Source organism: Lycorma delicatula, chromosome 1 (assembly GCF_047948215.1).
Source record: "Lycorma delicatula isolate Av1 chromosome 1, ASM4794821v1, whole genome shotgun sequence".
Taxonomy (NCBI): Eukaryota; Metazoa; Arthropoda; class Insecta; order Hemiptera; family Fulgoridae; genus Lycorma; species Lycorma delicatula.
The window spans coordinates 356,210,292-356,228,206 of NC_134455.1; the positions used below are offsets into that span (position 1 = coordinate 356,210,292).

General features: G+C 33.1%; 1 protein-coding gene across 2 annotated transcripts in view; it reads right to left on the reverse strand.

Moving 5' to 3' along the window:
- anchor (integral membrane protein GPR155 homolog anchor) overlaps positions 1-17,915 on the reverse strand; it is an 88,786-nt gene that overhangs the window by 53,508 nt on the left and 17,363 nt on the right. For both annotated transcript variants that reach the window (XM_075382537.1, XM_075382536.1), the window contains 2 exons: positions 2,779-3,068; positions 434-726 (listed from right to left, as the gene is read on the reverse strand). In XM_075382537.1, coding sequence (XP_075238652.1) covers positions 434-726; positions 2,779-3,068 — 583 coding nt within the window. The remainder of the gene's footprint in view (positions 1-433; positions 727-2,778; positions 3,069-17,915) is intronic.

Below are 17,915 nucleotides of genomic sequence, written 5' to 3' on the forward strand. Positions count from 1 at the left end.
TATGATTAAAATAGAGTATCAAGTTGATACAGAGTTTGTCTTTAAATAGGAATGTGATTATTGGATGACGCAAAAATCATTTACACATCATTTGTGAACCTATTGATGTGCAGGCTCAATGAAGCTGGCTTGTTACAAAATTTTTAATCAAATAGCAAGGAGGAAATTAATCTGAATAATGAAATATTTTTCCAGTTGTCTGGTATCAAATACAATATAGGAATGCTGAATACACAATTAATAAAAGTGATATTAGATGAGAGCTTATGCCATCGTTGTGAAATTCAGGACCAATTTAGGTTGATGACCTGCCCGAGCGATAATACTGATATCTATTTTAATAGAGATTCACTGTAATTTTCCTATAAAATAAAGTATAAAAGATACTTAAGAAAATAATACTATTTACATAAAAATAAATTAGATAACTTACATCAAGAAGAACACTAAGAACAGGTGGAACGTAACTCTGAAATATAAAGTTGCCAGCTAGTCCTAATGCAGTCATAAAAAATACTGGATTGGTGATAATATTCCAAGATATGGTCTTGACAATTCTTAAGCAACCTCCAGTTCTTGTTCCATCAAAAGAATCTGAAAGCGCCCTATTCCTTCCTAACTCCATTAAAATGAAGCCAAATGGATTTAACATCACTAAGTTGATAGGTGCAGCAAGATATAGGTAATTAACATAATCGGTATGCACTTTTGAATACAAAACTGAAACTGTAGACAATCTTACATTATTAATCAATTATCCTAAAGATATTGTAATAAATAAAAAAATAAATAACAGTTATTATAATATTTATAAATGTTAATAACCAGTCAGTAGTAGATATATAGTACCACAGGAATTTCAATCAAATCACACATGTTAAAATACAAAATATATTGTATTCATTCTAATGAAATGTAATATTTTCTTTTCTCCACATGCAAAACATTATTTGATAACTTAATGTTCCTTGTTTCATCCTTGGTGATACTATGAAATAATATTTTGTTTAAAAAAATCACATTCCAGTAAACTGGTTAAATTTAAAAAAACGGGCATAATAATATAAATCTAATAAAAAAAAAAATATAAAAAAACACTGTAGCACCAGTTAATGTATAAAATGCCATTGTTAATAAACATATTAACAAATTTTTAGTACTTTCAAATTCAGAACTGTAAGCATGTCAAAAGAAACTGACAAAACAAATACTGAAAGTCACAATAGTTACAATGCTGGATTCTCATTAGACGTTATATATATGTTTTCCTGAAAAGGAGAGCTATGTTTTTTATCATATGGGCTTTTTCATTTACTTAAACAAATAAAAGTTAGTGAAGTCTAGCATTAGCATTTGTTCATCTGTCATGAACTTCTTTTTTTCAAATTATTCTCAGATTTAAAAGGTTTATCCTAAATATTATTAATGTGTTAAACCCCAAAACACACTATGTTCAGGATTTGTTAATAAAATCCATAGTTGACAAGTACAAAATTAATTATTTACCGACAAACAAATTTTAAAGATAGTTAACACTGGTTTAGACACAGTATAAATACACACTGACCTTGACGATGATTAAATCACATATAATATCTCTCTTGATGTTCACTGTAGTATTTAGAATTTTTCACTAAAGATTTTACAAGTGCAGGAATCAGTCATAAAGACAGTCTTTATGTCTTTATGGTCTTCTGGTTTCGCAAAAATAAGCACAAACTATATATATATATATATGTACTAAATTTGGTAACAACAATTTGAACAGTAAGAAGATTAGATTGTTCAGGAATATCCAATTAGGCAGAAAAATTATAGTCAAACGAATAGTTGGTTTGGTTGGGATATCATTCAGAAAAAATATTTCTTAAAAAACAAATCAAGTCAATAAAAAACCATGCTGTCTGAGATAAAATTCACAAGATTGACATCAGTGTTATGTACAGGTCGAGAATGAAAAATGTGACTTATCATCAGTCATACAACAAATAACCAAATACTATATTAATTACTTCCTCAAGATAACCAAATCATTTCATTAAAAAATAAATAACTTAATGTTCCTATGTTAACAAACAAATTAATAAGCTAAAATAAAGGGGTAAAATGACCCAGATCGGAGAGGGAACCACACTTAACTGATAAATTAGAAATGTAGTAAGTTTCATAACCTTATAGACTGAAACTAAATATTCACACAAAGAAGCAAAAGCTTGGTTACATAATATTAAAATGTAATAAAGTAAGTTAAAAGTCAAAATATTGTAAAATATTAGCAGCACTGACAGAATTTCTGAGTATTTCCATACCACACTAAATGAAAAAGATAATTCCACCTCATGGGGACCAGAAATACAGCCAGTGAAACTAGAGTAATTTTAACCAACCCCGATTTAATGTTACTTGAGAAGGAACTATTGACTTTAGTAAACAGAAAGCAACACATATAAAATAAAAATAAATCCGCATATAAAAAGATTAAATAGATATAAATATTAAATAAAAATAATACTATAAAAGAATTGATATTGAAGTTTCAATATTTTTGAAAAAAGAAATTCTAAATACATATAATACCAAGATATGATATTCGTTACTGTAATTCATTAGCCATATGTTGACATACTAAAATAATGTTACACAAGACAGAACCTTCAGAAATCATCTGTATCTTTCATAACTATAGAAATTAAAAACATTTTGATTAACACATACTAAAACGTTTAAATTAACCATTTTTTTAAATGTATAATAAAAAAACTGATAAAGCGAACTTACTGATAGGATATCCAATAGCAAAGTCATTTGACTGAGTACAGAAGATAGCATATAATCCTGCACGAGAAGGGTCTGTAGGTTTGGTTAATAGCAGAGTCATAATAGCCACACCGAAGAATATGATTGCTTTTGAAAGAAAAATTGATAAAAGAAAAAGCCAGTTAACAGAGCTTAACTGTAAACTAGCTAACTTAATAAATATAAAAGATGGCAAACTAAATGTGCCAACAAATGTATTAAGAGCACCATGCTGTTGTTCAGTGACAAGTCCTAATCGACCAGCTACATACCTATAATTAACAAAGAAATAAAAAAATTCATTAGAAACAGAATATAAAAATAAATCTATAAACATTAAAATGGTCAGATATTTTCATACCTCTAGTGCTCTGATAAATAAAGTATTCTTAATATTAGTGCTTTTGATCAGAAAAACTATTTAATTTTAGAATCCATTGAAAATACATAAATTTTGATTAAAATTTTAAATTAGTGCTGACACTGTTTTACACAGCTTACCAATGTGTAGATTAACTGCAACCAAAAGAAAATTTAAATATTTATTTTAAGCATGTATTGTTATTTAATATATTATTCAATTAATGTTATCTATTAACATTTTTTCCCCCTCTATGAATCATGAGACCTTGCCATTGGTGAGGGGGCTTGAGTGCTCAGGGATACAGTGTAGCTTTACCGAAGGTGCAACCATATCGGAGACGTATCTGTTGAGAGCCAGACTAAGGAATGATTCCTGAAAGAGGGCAGCAGCTCTTTCAGTAGTTGTTAGGAGCGTGAGTCACAATGACTTAAACGGCCATATCAACATCACTCAGCCTCTGAGTACTGCGCAAATTTGAGTGTTATTTTCTGCCAATTCTCAAGACTACTTCGTCACTCAAGTGCTAAAAGTAAGATCTAAAACAAACAAACAACTAATCTATACATAATTTAGCACTCAGGGTGCTAAAAATAGTTTTGAGAATGGAGGTACTCCAAAATGTGTCAACTATGAATGTTAATGTGACAATGCTAAGAAGGGCAGAAAAGAACACTCAAATCAGTTAATATTACTGTTCTGATAACTATTAGTTCATTTATAGCAAAGTTATTTTCTCTAACTTCTACTAATGCTACATTAATATAATTTATTTAACTCATGTTTTGGCAGTTTTATGGTGTATATATATATATATATATATATATATATATCTTCTTTTTTTTTAGTTATTAAAAAGTTAGTTTCTCTGCCATTTTAGGGTCTTGCACTGATTTACAAAGTCAATATTTATATATTTATAGAATTTAATAAACCATTCATTAGTGCATTTGATCCAACTTGATAGCTTAAAACGTTACTGTGTAATGATTATTATAAAATTTTAATTTTGGTGGCCATTTTGAGGTGAACCCAATGTCCGATCAAGCCATTCATATATTTTTGTGATGTATCTAATGATCCTTAATCCGAATTCAAAATCAAAATCAGAGACAAAAAATGCATACATACTGAATTCAATAATAATAAACTGTTCATTTGTTAAAAACATTGTCTTATCAGTGAATATTTACTTTGTTTTCAGAAATATTTACACTCTCCTATTACTGAATTATTTTAAAATACAACCCCAAGAAATCTATTTTTTGTGTGGAGCTGCAGGATCAGTTTAAAGCCTGAGAACAGACAAAAGCAGCTGAATATTGTAATACAAGCTACAACCTATGGTAGCAGATATCACAAAATAAAAATAGGCTGAACTAATTTTAATTAATTAGTTTCAAATTAAAACTTACAGGAATGTAACATTTCTAAGAACAAAATTCTTGCAACATTGAAATATTAATGTCATCATTTTATTATGCACAGGAAAATTTTTAAAACAAGAAATAGAAAAAATATTTTAACTGCAAATACTATTTTTATTAAATGTTTACCTCTATTTTATTTTTTCATTAATTGTAAAAATACTAATAGCCCAACTAAGCTCAGCAAGTTTGTATAAGTTATCAAATTAGCAGGTAAACAATGCAAACCACAATAAAAAACCTTAGAAAAATTCATTTTAAAATTATTATAATATTCAAATAGAATTTTCTTTTAAAAACAAGGCTAGTACTCTAACAAGCTCCCATAGATTTATTATGCAATTTATAAATCTGGCTAAGGATGTACTGTACTAGTACAAAAGTAATTTTAATAGGAACACTTCTGGTTAGAGGTTGGATTTCTTATTGGTACTTTAGTCGATGAATTATTTAAATAATTTCATTGATTTCAATGGTTATAATGATGATTAGCACACAGTTACTCTTTACTGTGTGTGACTTTTTAATGCTTAACATTTCCCTACTGAGTAGAAACAAAGTGTATAATGTACTACTTCACTATTAGGAGTACATTTATTGCTTTACACTATCTCCTCCAATTTTCTTATGATGGTGAATCCTGAGATATAAGAGATAGTCAAAGTAACTTTCTTTGAGAGTAATGATGTTCTCTATACAATCATTCTCTGACAAATAGATCGAAGGTGCCCCTTGCAGGGCTACTAGCATCTTGAATTTAGAAGCTTTTCATGTTTATACGCAACAGTAACTTTGTCAAAAGGAAACCACTTCATTCCTCACTTTCTCAAAGAAGGCTGTGTAAGTAAGCTTTTTATTCTTGAAGGTGGCTTCATCATCTTCTGGAATAACTTATGAGTCACCTCCGATCACTTACTACTGCTAAAATTATGACACTTAACAAGCTCAATAATAAAGAGGCAAATGAGAAAAATTATTTATTCAATGACAATCAATGAAACTAATGCTAATTTTTAATGTAACCCTGGCCACCTGTAGGCACTTGTCCCATCTTTTGTGAGCTTTCTTATTCCGGTAACAAAAAATTGTTGAGCTTGGTGTATTATCATATTCTTGATATACTCATTGCTGCCAAACTTGGTGCCACTTAAAAATCCTCCGAGAGAACCAAACAAAAAAAAATCTGATGGTGCAAGATCAGGATTGTAAGGTGGATGTGGTAACACCTCCAAAGCCAACTTGTGAATGCCTTCCTGTGTCTTTTGAGCGGTAGGAGATAGACACTATCAGAAAGATTAAAATAAAATTATAATTATATTAAATTATTATAATAATTAATTATTTTTAATTAATTCAGAAAAATTAAGTCTTTTGAGAAAAAACTAGGGCATTTTCTCCTTATTGCAAGATTCACATTATTTTCAAGTATGTCATTGGTTTGCTTGGCATTTCTCCTCCCATCACCCCATTCGGTCGCCCTAAAGCATAAGACCAAATGTCTGTGCCACAAACAACTACTAAGCCTCAAAACAGTTTAGCGACAAGTGTCCTAAATAGCTCCTAGAGCTTACCTAACAGCGTGAGTGGACTAAGCATGGTGCCATACACCACCGGCTTACATAAGTGAGCGGTTATATATTAATATATAACTGCTCACTTGTCATATATTTACTAAAATAGGTAGGCGCACCCCATCAATTACTAAAAATATATATGACATTCATAAATTAAAATTTATGTTGTTCGCTGCCATGCCTAGGTCGCTGAATGCCAGCCAATACCGTATTAAAGCCCTTAAAGCCCTAATTGGCTGGTGGTCAGCCATATATCTGAAGGTTAGCTTCCCACAGTGCGTTAGGAGTCTTTCCCTAACGTCTTACTGATGTCGGTTGAACATAGCAACTCCATCAAGGAACTACCATATGGTCTGACAATGCGGCTCTCACCACATTGACTCGCCGCTTCTGAGTGGCCAATTTTCCCCTTGACCTCTAAGTTCCAAGTGGCCCGGTCTCTGCAAGAGCAGGGCAGTCAAACATCAGGTGTTCATTTGACTGGACCTCCTTACAGACGCACAGCTCATCAGCTGCCAGGTGGAACTGAAACAGATATTGGTTCAAATTAACATGGTTGGTGAGCACCTGGGCACCCGTTGCCCTTGAAAACGAACTCGAGGCATATCATCCCCCCCCCCAGATCCCATATATACTTAAACAGGAATCTTCCCTTAGTCATGGTGTCCCATTCCAGCTGCCATGCTTTCATTGCGTGGCTCTGCAGCCTTTTCCACAGACAGGAGATGGGCAACTGAATGAAATTTATATCCAGTGCATTGTGATCACTGTTCTGTCCAGTACTGGCCCAGCTCGAAACCGCATCCCAAATACCTCAGCCTCCTGGCCTCTTCGCTATCTCCACACAGCTGCCCAAATTTTCACCACTAAATCAATTGGGAGAGCCTTTCCCAATATGGTGGTACCCTCATTCGATTGTTTTAAAAACACCAGTGCATACAATTAAGGCTCTGAGCTGAGCACTCCTTAAATTTTGAACAAGTGCTCTATTCATATCCAACCTATACACCCTAACGGGCGCCGTGAAAGAGATCATACTTTCAAAGACATCTCGGTACACCATGTACCATGTATGTCATAATATTACTCACTGCTTGTTGATTATACACTGTTCTTCCAAATAATTGCAAAACATTGGTCTTTAGAGCTCGAAAACACTGTTGGCAATACTTTACCAGCTGATGCATAAGTACTGAATTTTTTCCTAACAGGCGAACTTGGATGTTTCCATTACTTGTGATAAAACAGTTTTCTCACAAGTTAAACCTTGTACTAAAAACTGTCACTTAAGTTCCACAAAAATGTGAATTCAATCTGTCAGTGTTTTTGGGTTAACTGTCTTGGAACCCACTTTGAACTCGTTTTGTAGTAATTCAGGTTAACATGGATAATGGAGTCGAAGTTTCAATATTCACATCAAAAATTTTAGCAATTTAAAAAATGTTTGTGTCACTAAATACAACCATTAGCAAAATGATCAAGCAAATATGATCATTAATGTTATTTCGCAAACATCAGTTGAAAATTTCATCGGTCTTCCATTATAATGAAAATCAGTGGGACTTGTTCTGCTAGATTTAAACTATTCTAACCACTATAAAAATTTGCATGGTTAATTAACTGTTTATCATACTGTTTTAACATCTGTGAGTGCTTCTGAAAATAAAAATCTTATCTCAGCACACAGTTCTACCACGGTACATATTTTAAGCATGGCTGACATTTTAAAATAAACAAAGGAAATTCTTTTGAAAAACTGATATTTTTTAGTAGTCAAGGATGCCTACTTTAAATGTCTGACAGTTTTCAGATGATTCTATTAAATAAGTTTTTCCACTATTGCTATTTTTTCTTTAATTACACTGGGGAACAAAAACAAATTTTTTTCTGTCTCACAAAGAAAAATATGTGATTCTGATAGTACTTCTTCTCCTGAAATCAAATATGATATTGGTTTTTCCCCATTATACAAGGTTTTCGAGAGACCAGAATTTATAATTTCAGACATTTTAATACTTTCTACTTTCTTAACTGCACAATATTCAAAATAAGAATTGAGAATTTTCTGCTACAATTTGCCTGTAAAGCATCCCTCTTGATGGTCCAACAATAATCAGCCAGCATATTAGGATTCTATTTGCCTTCATACCTCTTTTCCATAGCTAAAATCTCTTGAAGAAAGTGTTCCCCATGCTCATCCCTCACTGCGCCAAGATTTTCCGGCAAGAAATCTAGGTGTGAGTGCAGGAAGTGTACTTAAGGATAAATTACAACCCAAATTTTCATAAGATGTTATAAGATCGTTGACAATATCATGGTAATTTTCCACCTTTTGATTCCCAAAAAACTCTGAGTAACATTTTTGAATGCTTGCCAAGCTGCTTTCTCCAGTGAATTCAATAGTTCCTCAAACTTTTCATCATACATTAGTGATCGTATTTTTGAACCCACAAATATTTCTTCTTTAATTATGCATAACTAATATTAGGAAACTTCTGTTTTAAGAACATGAAACCAAGAGTATTGTCCATGGCCTTGAGAAAATTCTTCATTAACCCTAGTTAGATATGTAACAGAGGTAGATACACATTTTTAGAATTACACAATGGGTCAAGTTTCATATTTTTTTTGCTCAGGAATGAGTGATTTGCGTTAGGTCATTCTTTTCTTATGAAATGGTTTTTTCTCTCCCTACTATCCCGTTTACATAAAGTATTGTTGTTCATTACAAAGTGTCTCCATATGAGAAGAAATGTCATTAAAAAATGAAAATACCATTTTCTTCAGAAAAATAGTTTTTAAATTCAGAATGATGATTATAATAAGTACATATCTTTGGTATTCTTTAGAAGAAAATTCCATCCTTTTAGCCGGGAAGCAAGCATTTCAGACTGTTTGTTGGATAACTTTAAATCTCATATGAGATCACTAAGATTTTCTTGAGTAAGTATATGAGGCTCAGATGAACTGCTTTGTTCAAAAGTTGTATCACCAGAAGCTATTTCTTTTTCTTCCTTACTTCCGTCAAACTCTGAGCTGTCTTCATCTAATGTCACATGTACTGGAGGCTTTGGTATGAGCAATTCTTCACAGTGTGGACACTGGTCTCATTGCAGACTGCAAGTTAGGGTACAGCACTGTATGTTTTGGTTTTGATGTAATCCCTTTAATGTTTGTTAAGCAGAAATAACAATCAGAAGAGTGATCTTTGGGTTCCCTCCAAATCATAGAGATAGCAAATGGAATGTGGCGTGTGCCATTTTTCCATGCAGTGAGAAGCCTAGAACATGATAAACAACAGATATGTGGGGCCCAGTGATAGACTCACTGTATCAGAAGTGTTCCCTACGAATAATATCTGCTTATTGAACGATATCTAGCAAGGCAGTGTAGGAGGTATTGGCGGGAGCAATGCCGGTTGATTTACTGAAAGCCCTCAGAGTGAGACGAACAGAAATTAGGAGGTTGCCACCCCAGGAGAAAAAGGAACAACTTCAGGCCTATACCAGGAAACTGATGTGCGTATGGCAGGAGCGGTGGGACACAGGCCAGAAGGGTCGGTGGACCCGCCGTCTGATTGGGGACATTCAAGCTTGGTATGAGAGGAAACATGGCCAAATTGATTCCTTCCTTACATAGTTTTTTGCAGGACACGGGGGTTACAGGGTGTACCTTTATAGATTTGCCCTAGATCACTCGAACCGTTGTTCAGTCTGTGATGATGAGGAGGAAACGGCGCACCATTTTTTTTTTCTTGTGTGCAATTTGACACTGCTCAACAGCATATGTTAGATGTACTGGACCATGAGGATATGTAATAACTATATATAATATAATAACTATCTTAATAAGGTGGGAAGGAGGGTAGAGCCCGTTTGCATGTATTGCGATGAGATAGATGACGCGGAACATACATTTTTCGCATGTGATAGATGGCCCGTCCTTAGACATAACATGGAAATTGCTGAGATGACTCCAGTAACAATAGTAAGATTTATGATTAGTGGAGAATCCAACTGGAAAAAGATAGCACGTTACATCAGGCAAATTATCTTGCAGAAGAATATTGATGAAAGAAGATTGGGTTTTTAACTAGGATAGGGTAAGGTGGACAGCCTCAGCGGTGAGGGCCAGCATGCCGAGGTGTGTTGGTTCCGATGAGCCTCTGAGGACTCCATCGGTGACAACCAGGGAACAATAAATGGTACAATGAAAAGACCTGGCATCACGCCACGACACACCAGGTATGGCGTGGGGTCTAAATTGGGCAATAACAAAATTAATAGTAAAACTCTCAAAAGAGCTACTGGTAGACCAACCTGCCATGCCGGTAGGCGGGGAGGCCTATTAGAGTCAAAAGATACTCCCCTGGGTGGCGCAATACCACCAAGTCGGACCGGCCCGGGGGAGTTGAGACAAAAAAAAAAAAAAAATAGGAACTCCAGTGCATCATCCTAATGGTAGAATAGCAGTGGACAGCAATTGCAAGTTTCAATAAGTTCACAATGGAAGAGCTAAGAGCTGCAGAAGAAAGCTGAAGATGTCAGAGGGTGCTGGAGTGGGCAGGCCTGCAACCAAGCACCTCAGGGACCTCCTGAGCATCTGGAGGTCATCTTGGTGCAGTGAATCCATGGGCTCTCTGTTCCTGGTGCTCGAAGGCGTTTTCATTACTATGCAAGACAGTTGCCACTTGGTAAATACTGGGCTGGTAAGTTCTGTGTTGCGAGTGATTTTTTACTCTTGGTGTTAGTTATAGTGGTTGTGTGAGTTATATTGCGTGAGTGTGTGTTACCATGAGTATTCACAGTATGGGAAAAAAAAATTCCCTGTATTTCATTTGTGTTTTTTTATTGTTGTGATGTGCGAGTGATTTGTTACTCCTTGTGTTGGTCTTATCCAACAACTCATACAACAGCAAGTGTTGCATGAGTTGTGTTGTGTGGGTGTGTGTTTGGATGTTTCAGTTGTGATTGTAGTAACCGATTGTGTGTGCAGTGCACATGTTTCCCCCCTTCCTGAAGTAATGCTGCAAAGCGGTTTCCAGGAGGGGCGGAAACCCAGGAGTGGAAGTTTAATCGGTAGTGCACAGGAACACATACGCACCTAATAACATCTTGCAAAACCTGTTAGCAAGTCTGACACTGATTCAACGCCTGTAAATGGTGTTCCCATGACATAAAAAAAAAAGGTTTCGCCTTTGGGACTTGAGCATCACTTCACCACATACATAACAAAAATTGTTAGGATGATTTAAACAAACTCTAGGCATTTTATAACTAACGAGTAATTAAAAGAAATAATGTTGTAAATATGTAATACACAATAATTCAGACAGACAAAGCTCTCACAATGACATGTTTACTGGTTCACTACTATCTCACAATTGGCATCATTCTGATGAATATGTGCTACACTAGATCATGTTTGTACATGTCTATACATGTCTGAACCAGCACAACAGTAGCGACGATACTCTGAGTTAGCTCATGTGGTTCCATCATATTTACAATGCTGTAGGAGCTTTTACTTGACAATGGACAAATGCATGAAAAATGTTTTAAAATATTAAAAAAAATTAAAACAACAAAAAAAGTGTGGGTGATGGAGAAATTCTGAATACATATTTCAAAACATGTTAAAAAACTGCATTAAGTACATCTACTGGTACTTGTGAGACAAAAATCATGTTCACTAGTGTTATGAATAACCCCGTACATGCAATGCTTAAGAGGGAGAAAACTAAGTGTCAAATAGTATCACGATATCTTCTTCACTGGGCCAAATATAAAGGTACTTATCAGCATTTTAAGCCTAAAAAATAGATGATATTCAGTCCTGTAAGCAATACCATGTCTTTGTTCACTGCAGGAACTGACTGTATCATGACCATCATTATTACTGTAAGAGAAAGCAACCCTGACTGATCCTGTAGTACAACAAATATTTTAAATATATGAATCATCACCATAAAAAACAGAGACAGATATATTGTAAAGCAATAGATTAATGTACCATTTTGTTGAGAAAAGGAGTAGCAGTATTGGACTATACCTTAGATGGATAATAAGGTCTTGTAATCATATTTTATCGATGGATAATTAAAAAATATAAATATCACTCACTAATTAGGTAACTAGACAATTTATTTTAAAAAATATACTACATAAATAATAATTAATAATGTAATGTTGAATTACAACAGCTGTAACTTGTAGCTTACTTTGTTTAGCTAAGCTACATTCTATGAACAGGCCATTTAAATGTATGAGTTAGCTGATGACAGCAAAACTCCTTTGTTTACATCTATTTTCATTAAATTAATTGGCCCTTGACATAGATGACTTTCATACATGGTACAATACTATTAAGTCACAGAGCTTTTGACTGTAATTTACACAAAAAAAAAAAAATGATATATGAGACTTTTATGTACAGATTTTTTCTTTCTTTTTATGTCATTATAAATTTACTACGAAGAAACCAACTGTACAAACATTTTCTTTATTTTATTTTACACATAACACTGACTTGAATGTAAATTTTCACCCAACAGACCTTTTAAAGTCAAGAAATTTTTTTATTCTATTCAATCAAATAAAAATATTTTTACAATTATTTTTATTTAATTTTTTTTGTGTTTGTTCTGATCCCTGCTTTAACTTATTTGTTTAGTTTACTTGATTACATCTTATTAATAACTTAGAACTACAAAGTAGAAGTAACTCCACTTAATGCGTATGTATAACACTCCATGCTAACAATTAATCTAAATAATCCTTGCAAAGAGATTTTAAAAAGCACTTAAAGGTAATATTAATTTTTTTTTCTAACTTAATTCAACCATCACTAAGTTTTTAACTTTAATACCAACACATCGCTTTAAGCAATGATTGAGCAAATAATAATCTTAAAATAGCAGGTTTGAAAAGTATTTGTAGATTTTGAAAAGAAATTTTTTATTCAACAGAACAACTTTTTAATCTTTGCAGGAGCGTACAGAAAAAATAATTACAACTGTTAAATGAATACGGTAGAAATTTAACATTAGAAAATTAGGAAAGAAAATTTTCTGACAGATGTGAGAGATGAATGTATTTTTGCATAATTATTTTACTTATTTACTTTACTTTTTACTTATTTTTGCATATTCATTTTATAGTAAGATCTATTGCTTCTTAACATCCATATCAAGAAGCAGTAAAACAACTGAAAGAGGAATTAATTCTCTCCATTTGGAAGTCGAGTGAATCTTTGCCAAAAACTCAAGAAATGAAGAAAACGACAAATGACAGTTATTTACAGTAATGGTTAAGCTTCTTATGAAAGATCACCACTTTCCGTTTACTAAAAAAACATACACCAACATGATAACCAGTAATACAACTTGGTTATGCATTTTTCTTTATACAGATTTTCACCATTTAATATTCATTAACTGACATGTTTACATGTTTCTCTTTTCTCATCATGCAAAATGAAACCGCCATTTTCGTTCTTCTCCAACAGTAAGCAAAAGTACATTTGTCTATAGTTTGTCAGATGGTGCAGGCTCCAATCACATATTTTACTATTTTCTCACCAAGAATATGAAACTGTCATTTTTTATTTTTTAGATGACTTATTTATTAAATATTTTTTTTCAAAGAATTGTATTTTAGAGAAGTTTAAAGATAGCAAATAGTATCCAGTTTCTTTATACGAGGATTGTTCAATAAGTCCTTAGAAAAAGATAGAAAAACAAATTATTTTGTATAAATTTTTTTATTTTTTAACATAATCTCCTTTTAACTCTATACACTTTTCCAAGTGTTTGTCCAACTTTTTTAAGCCGTCCAAAAAGTAGGATTTCAGAAGATCCTCAAAACAAGCATCTGTTTGGGTAGTGACCTCCTTCTTTGACGTGAACCGTTGCCAGCCGAGCCATTTTTTCAAAAATGGAAATAAAAAAAAATTCACTCAGGCCAAATCCAATGAATACAGTGGATGTTGAAATAATTCAAACTTTAATTCAATAATTTTGGCCATCGAAATTGCGCAGGAGTGCACCCGTGCATTGTCTTGATGGAAGAGAATCTTTTTCTTTTTCAAATGAGGATGTTTTTTCTTGATTTATTCACTCAACCGTGCAATAACAACGCATAATACTCTGGAGTTATTGTTTCTACTTTTTCCAAGTAATCAGTGTAGCCGATTTCACAGTCTTCACCTTCTTCAGAGCCCATTCACATTCAAAAACCCACTGTTTCGACTGTTCCTTTGTCTCTGGAGTGTAGTAGTGTATCCACATTTCGTCTTTCGGCCACAGTTATGTACAGACACAGAAACTCATCAAGATTGCGACGGAAAAGCGCCAAAACAGCCTCAGTCGACCACACAATTGCATTTATTCTCCACTAAGAGCTAACACAGCACCCATTTTGCAAAAATTTTTTTCACGGCCAATTTTTTTGCAAAATTGAAAACACTGTGGCCTCAACTATTTCACGCACTTTGATTCGTCAATCACTCAAAACTACATCATGAATTTTGTCAATCATTTCAGGGGTAGTCACTTCTACTGGACATCCTGAACGATGTTCATCTTTTGTGGATGTACGGCCACGTTTAAACTCATTTACCCAATTGTAAACAGTTGCACATACAGGAGCAGATGTGCCATGAACTTCATCCAACTCAGCTTCAATCTCTTTCAGTGTTAAACCTTTCAAATATAAGTGCTGAATCACCACTCAAAACTCACTTTTTCCATTTTTCTAAATAAACAATAGCTTGTTCCTTCAATCGACTACGACAATGAAACCACATGATGGAAACAGCTGAAACTTTAACTGCACTCTAGTGACTAATGACACATACTAAAAGCAAACCATTTTTGATACTACGAGCGCCATCTCTTGGATTTTCTTAGGACTTATTGAACGATCCTCGTATATCATTTTTTTTTTTTGGAATTGGGGCAACAATTGTTTTTTGAGGGATACATTCACATTGTAAGTGTTTTTTGGAGTTTGTATTATTCACTATTGTTTAATATAATTACATTTTTGTGATGAGATTCACTAACACTTTTCTAATGAATTTGTTTTTTGGTGGTTATGATAACTATCCAAAAAGAGAAAATAAATGTAAAAATTTCACATTATAAATCTTCTAATAATGAAAAGTGAGTAAGAAGACAAACAGTGGTCTTAATGAAGTAATGAAATATGGCCAAAAGAAAAAAACACTAATTAAATATTTTAGGAGAAAATAATAGTGAAAATTATATTTTTAAAAAAATACCTTTTATATATACATTTGTTCATATAAATATAGTAATATAAATTGTTAAAGAATTTTTTACATCCAACTACAAATACTCATATATTTAAAAAAATCATACTTTTCAGTTTAAAAAATTTATTTATTAGTAGTAAAATTGAATGAGAAACCTAGTATTATAATGAAAACAAGACAACCATGATTTTATTACTGGATGTATGGAATAACAAAATCATATTTTGTTTACTATAATTTTACTAAAAATAAATATCTTTCTTAAATAGAAGGTATGCTGCATTAAATTATTTTTGAGTGAGTATTAAAAATGAATTAAAAATCTATATTACTGGCCTAAACCAATAATTCTGACTTTCTTTAAAATAATTTTTTTCATGCCACCTTATCTCCTAATTTATTTTTACCACAAATTAAAATAAAAGTAGATTATACAAAAGTTTTATTTTCTAAAACCTACATTTGTAATATATCTTTTAAGCTAAAAGAATTCAATTTTAAACCTGAAGTAAGACAATTCATACATTTATTATATTTCTATTTTTGGATTATTAATTTTTTTTTTTTTCAATTGCTTTAGAAGTTTAATTTGGAATTCACTAAATACATTTTAGTATCACTGATTGCCAAAACAACTTTTTTTTATTTTAAAGGGCAATCAACTAGAATTTTTATTATCACCAAACATTGAAGTTTACAGACTAAAACAGATATTTAATGTTACCAAAAACCAGAAAAAAAATCAATATATACTTTTTTCTTCCTTGTTTAAATAAACAGACACTTGTGGAAGATTGGTTAGTAAGTTTTCCTATGATAGTTGTACATGTGTCACCATGAAAGATGATATTTGGCAAATGTCAACATTCTTCTGTGAATGTTGACATATACCAAATATGTCTGTTTAAGACCAAAATGTTTGCTTATTCAGACCTTCACTGGTATATGTTGACATTCAGCTGGCACTGATGGTAAAAGTTGAAAAGAATTTTTTTTATAAAATAAATTCAACAAAAGGCAAATAGTCTGAATATCCTAACTTTCAGTTTATAATAAAATGCTGAAAATTTGATTAAAATTTTTTTATAAATGCTGTGAATTTGATTAAATGCCACCAACGTTGGAGAATAATGTATATATGAGGGGGAGCTGAAGTTCCTTTTTTAGAAAGAATTAGAAAGAATGGAACCAGAGTTTTGAAATTATCCATTTATTCAATATATTCTTCCCTGAGACTAGTACACTTGGGGTACATCATTGTTGAAGCTTTTCTAGTCCATACAAATAAAAGTCCTATGATTGGGTATGAAACCAGCTCTCAGCAGCCTCTTTGACATCATCAATGTCCTCAAAATGAATACCCTTCAGGTGTTTCAAGTTCAGAAAAAATAATAGTTTGAAGGGACTAGGTCTGGTGAGTAGGAAGGATGGTTGACCAGTTGGAAGCCCAGGGTCGTCAATTTGGCAGCCACAACATTGGACGTGGGCGCAGGTGCATTGTCATGCAACAGAAGGATCCCTTTTGGCCAACTTCCCTTGACATTTCCTCTTAATTGCCTCCTTCAACTGGTCCAGCAGGTTAGCATAATATTGTCCAGTTATAGTAGATCCCTGAAGTAAATAGTCCACCAACAGAATGCAGTCTTTGTCCCAGAAAATGGACGCCATCACTTTTTTGACCAATTTCTGGGTACGGAACTTCTTTGGCTGCCAGGAACCGCTGTGATGCCATTTTTTTACTGTTTCTTAGTTTCAGGATCATAAATGTGAAGCCAAGTTTCATCCTCAGTCACTAACCTAGCCAAAAAGGCTTCTGGAGATTCAAAGTGGCACAAAATAGCTTTGGATGTCCCAACTCGTTCCTTCTGCTGATGACAGTTCAAACATTTGGACACCACTTTGCTGAAAGCTTGTGCATAACTAGGATTGTGGTAATAATGAAAACAATATGCTCCCTGGAGATGTCCAGTATCTGGGCTATCTTTTTGGCGGATATTCGCTGGTCCTCAAGAATGAGCTCATGGACAACATTGCATGTTGCAGTGACAGTTGTGATTTGAAGATGACCACTGCAGGGCTCAACTTCAACATGAAACAGCCAGTCTTGAAATGAAATATCCAAGTTTTCATAGTGCCACAGGAAGTACATTTCTCTCCCAGTGTTTGTGACATCTCAGTGTGAATGTCCTTTGCTGACTTTCCCTAGAGAAACAAAAACTTCATGATGACCCGTAACTCCACTGACAAGAAACTTGCTTGAGACTCTGCCATCTCGACTATCACCAACAACAGAAAAAATTGTATAAATCCTGGACAACTGATATTTGCACAGTTACATACTAAGATTTCAAACTTTCAAATGAGCCCAAAGTTGTTTTTTATTTCAAAACAAGGCATCAAAGTCAGGAACTTTTCAGCACCCCCTTGTAATTTATATAACGTTAATCAGACGAGGTTAGGGAGCAAAGTGAGTGAAAATTA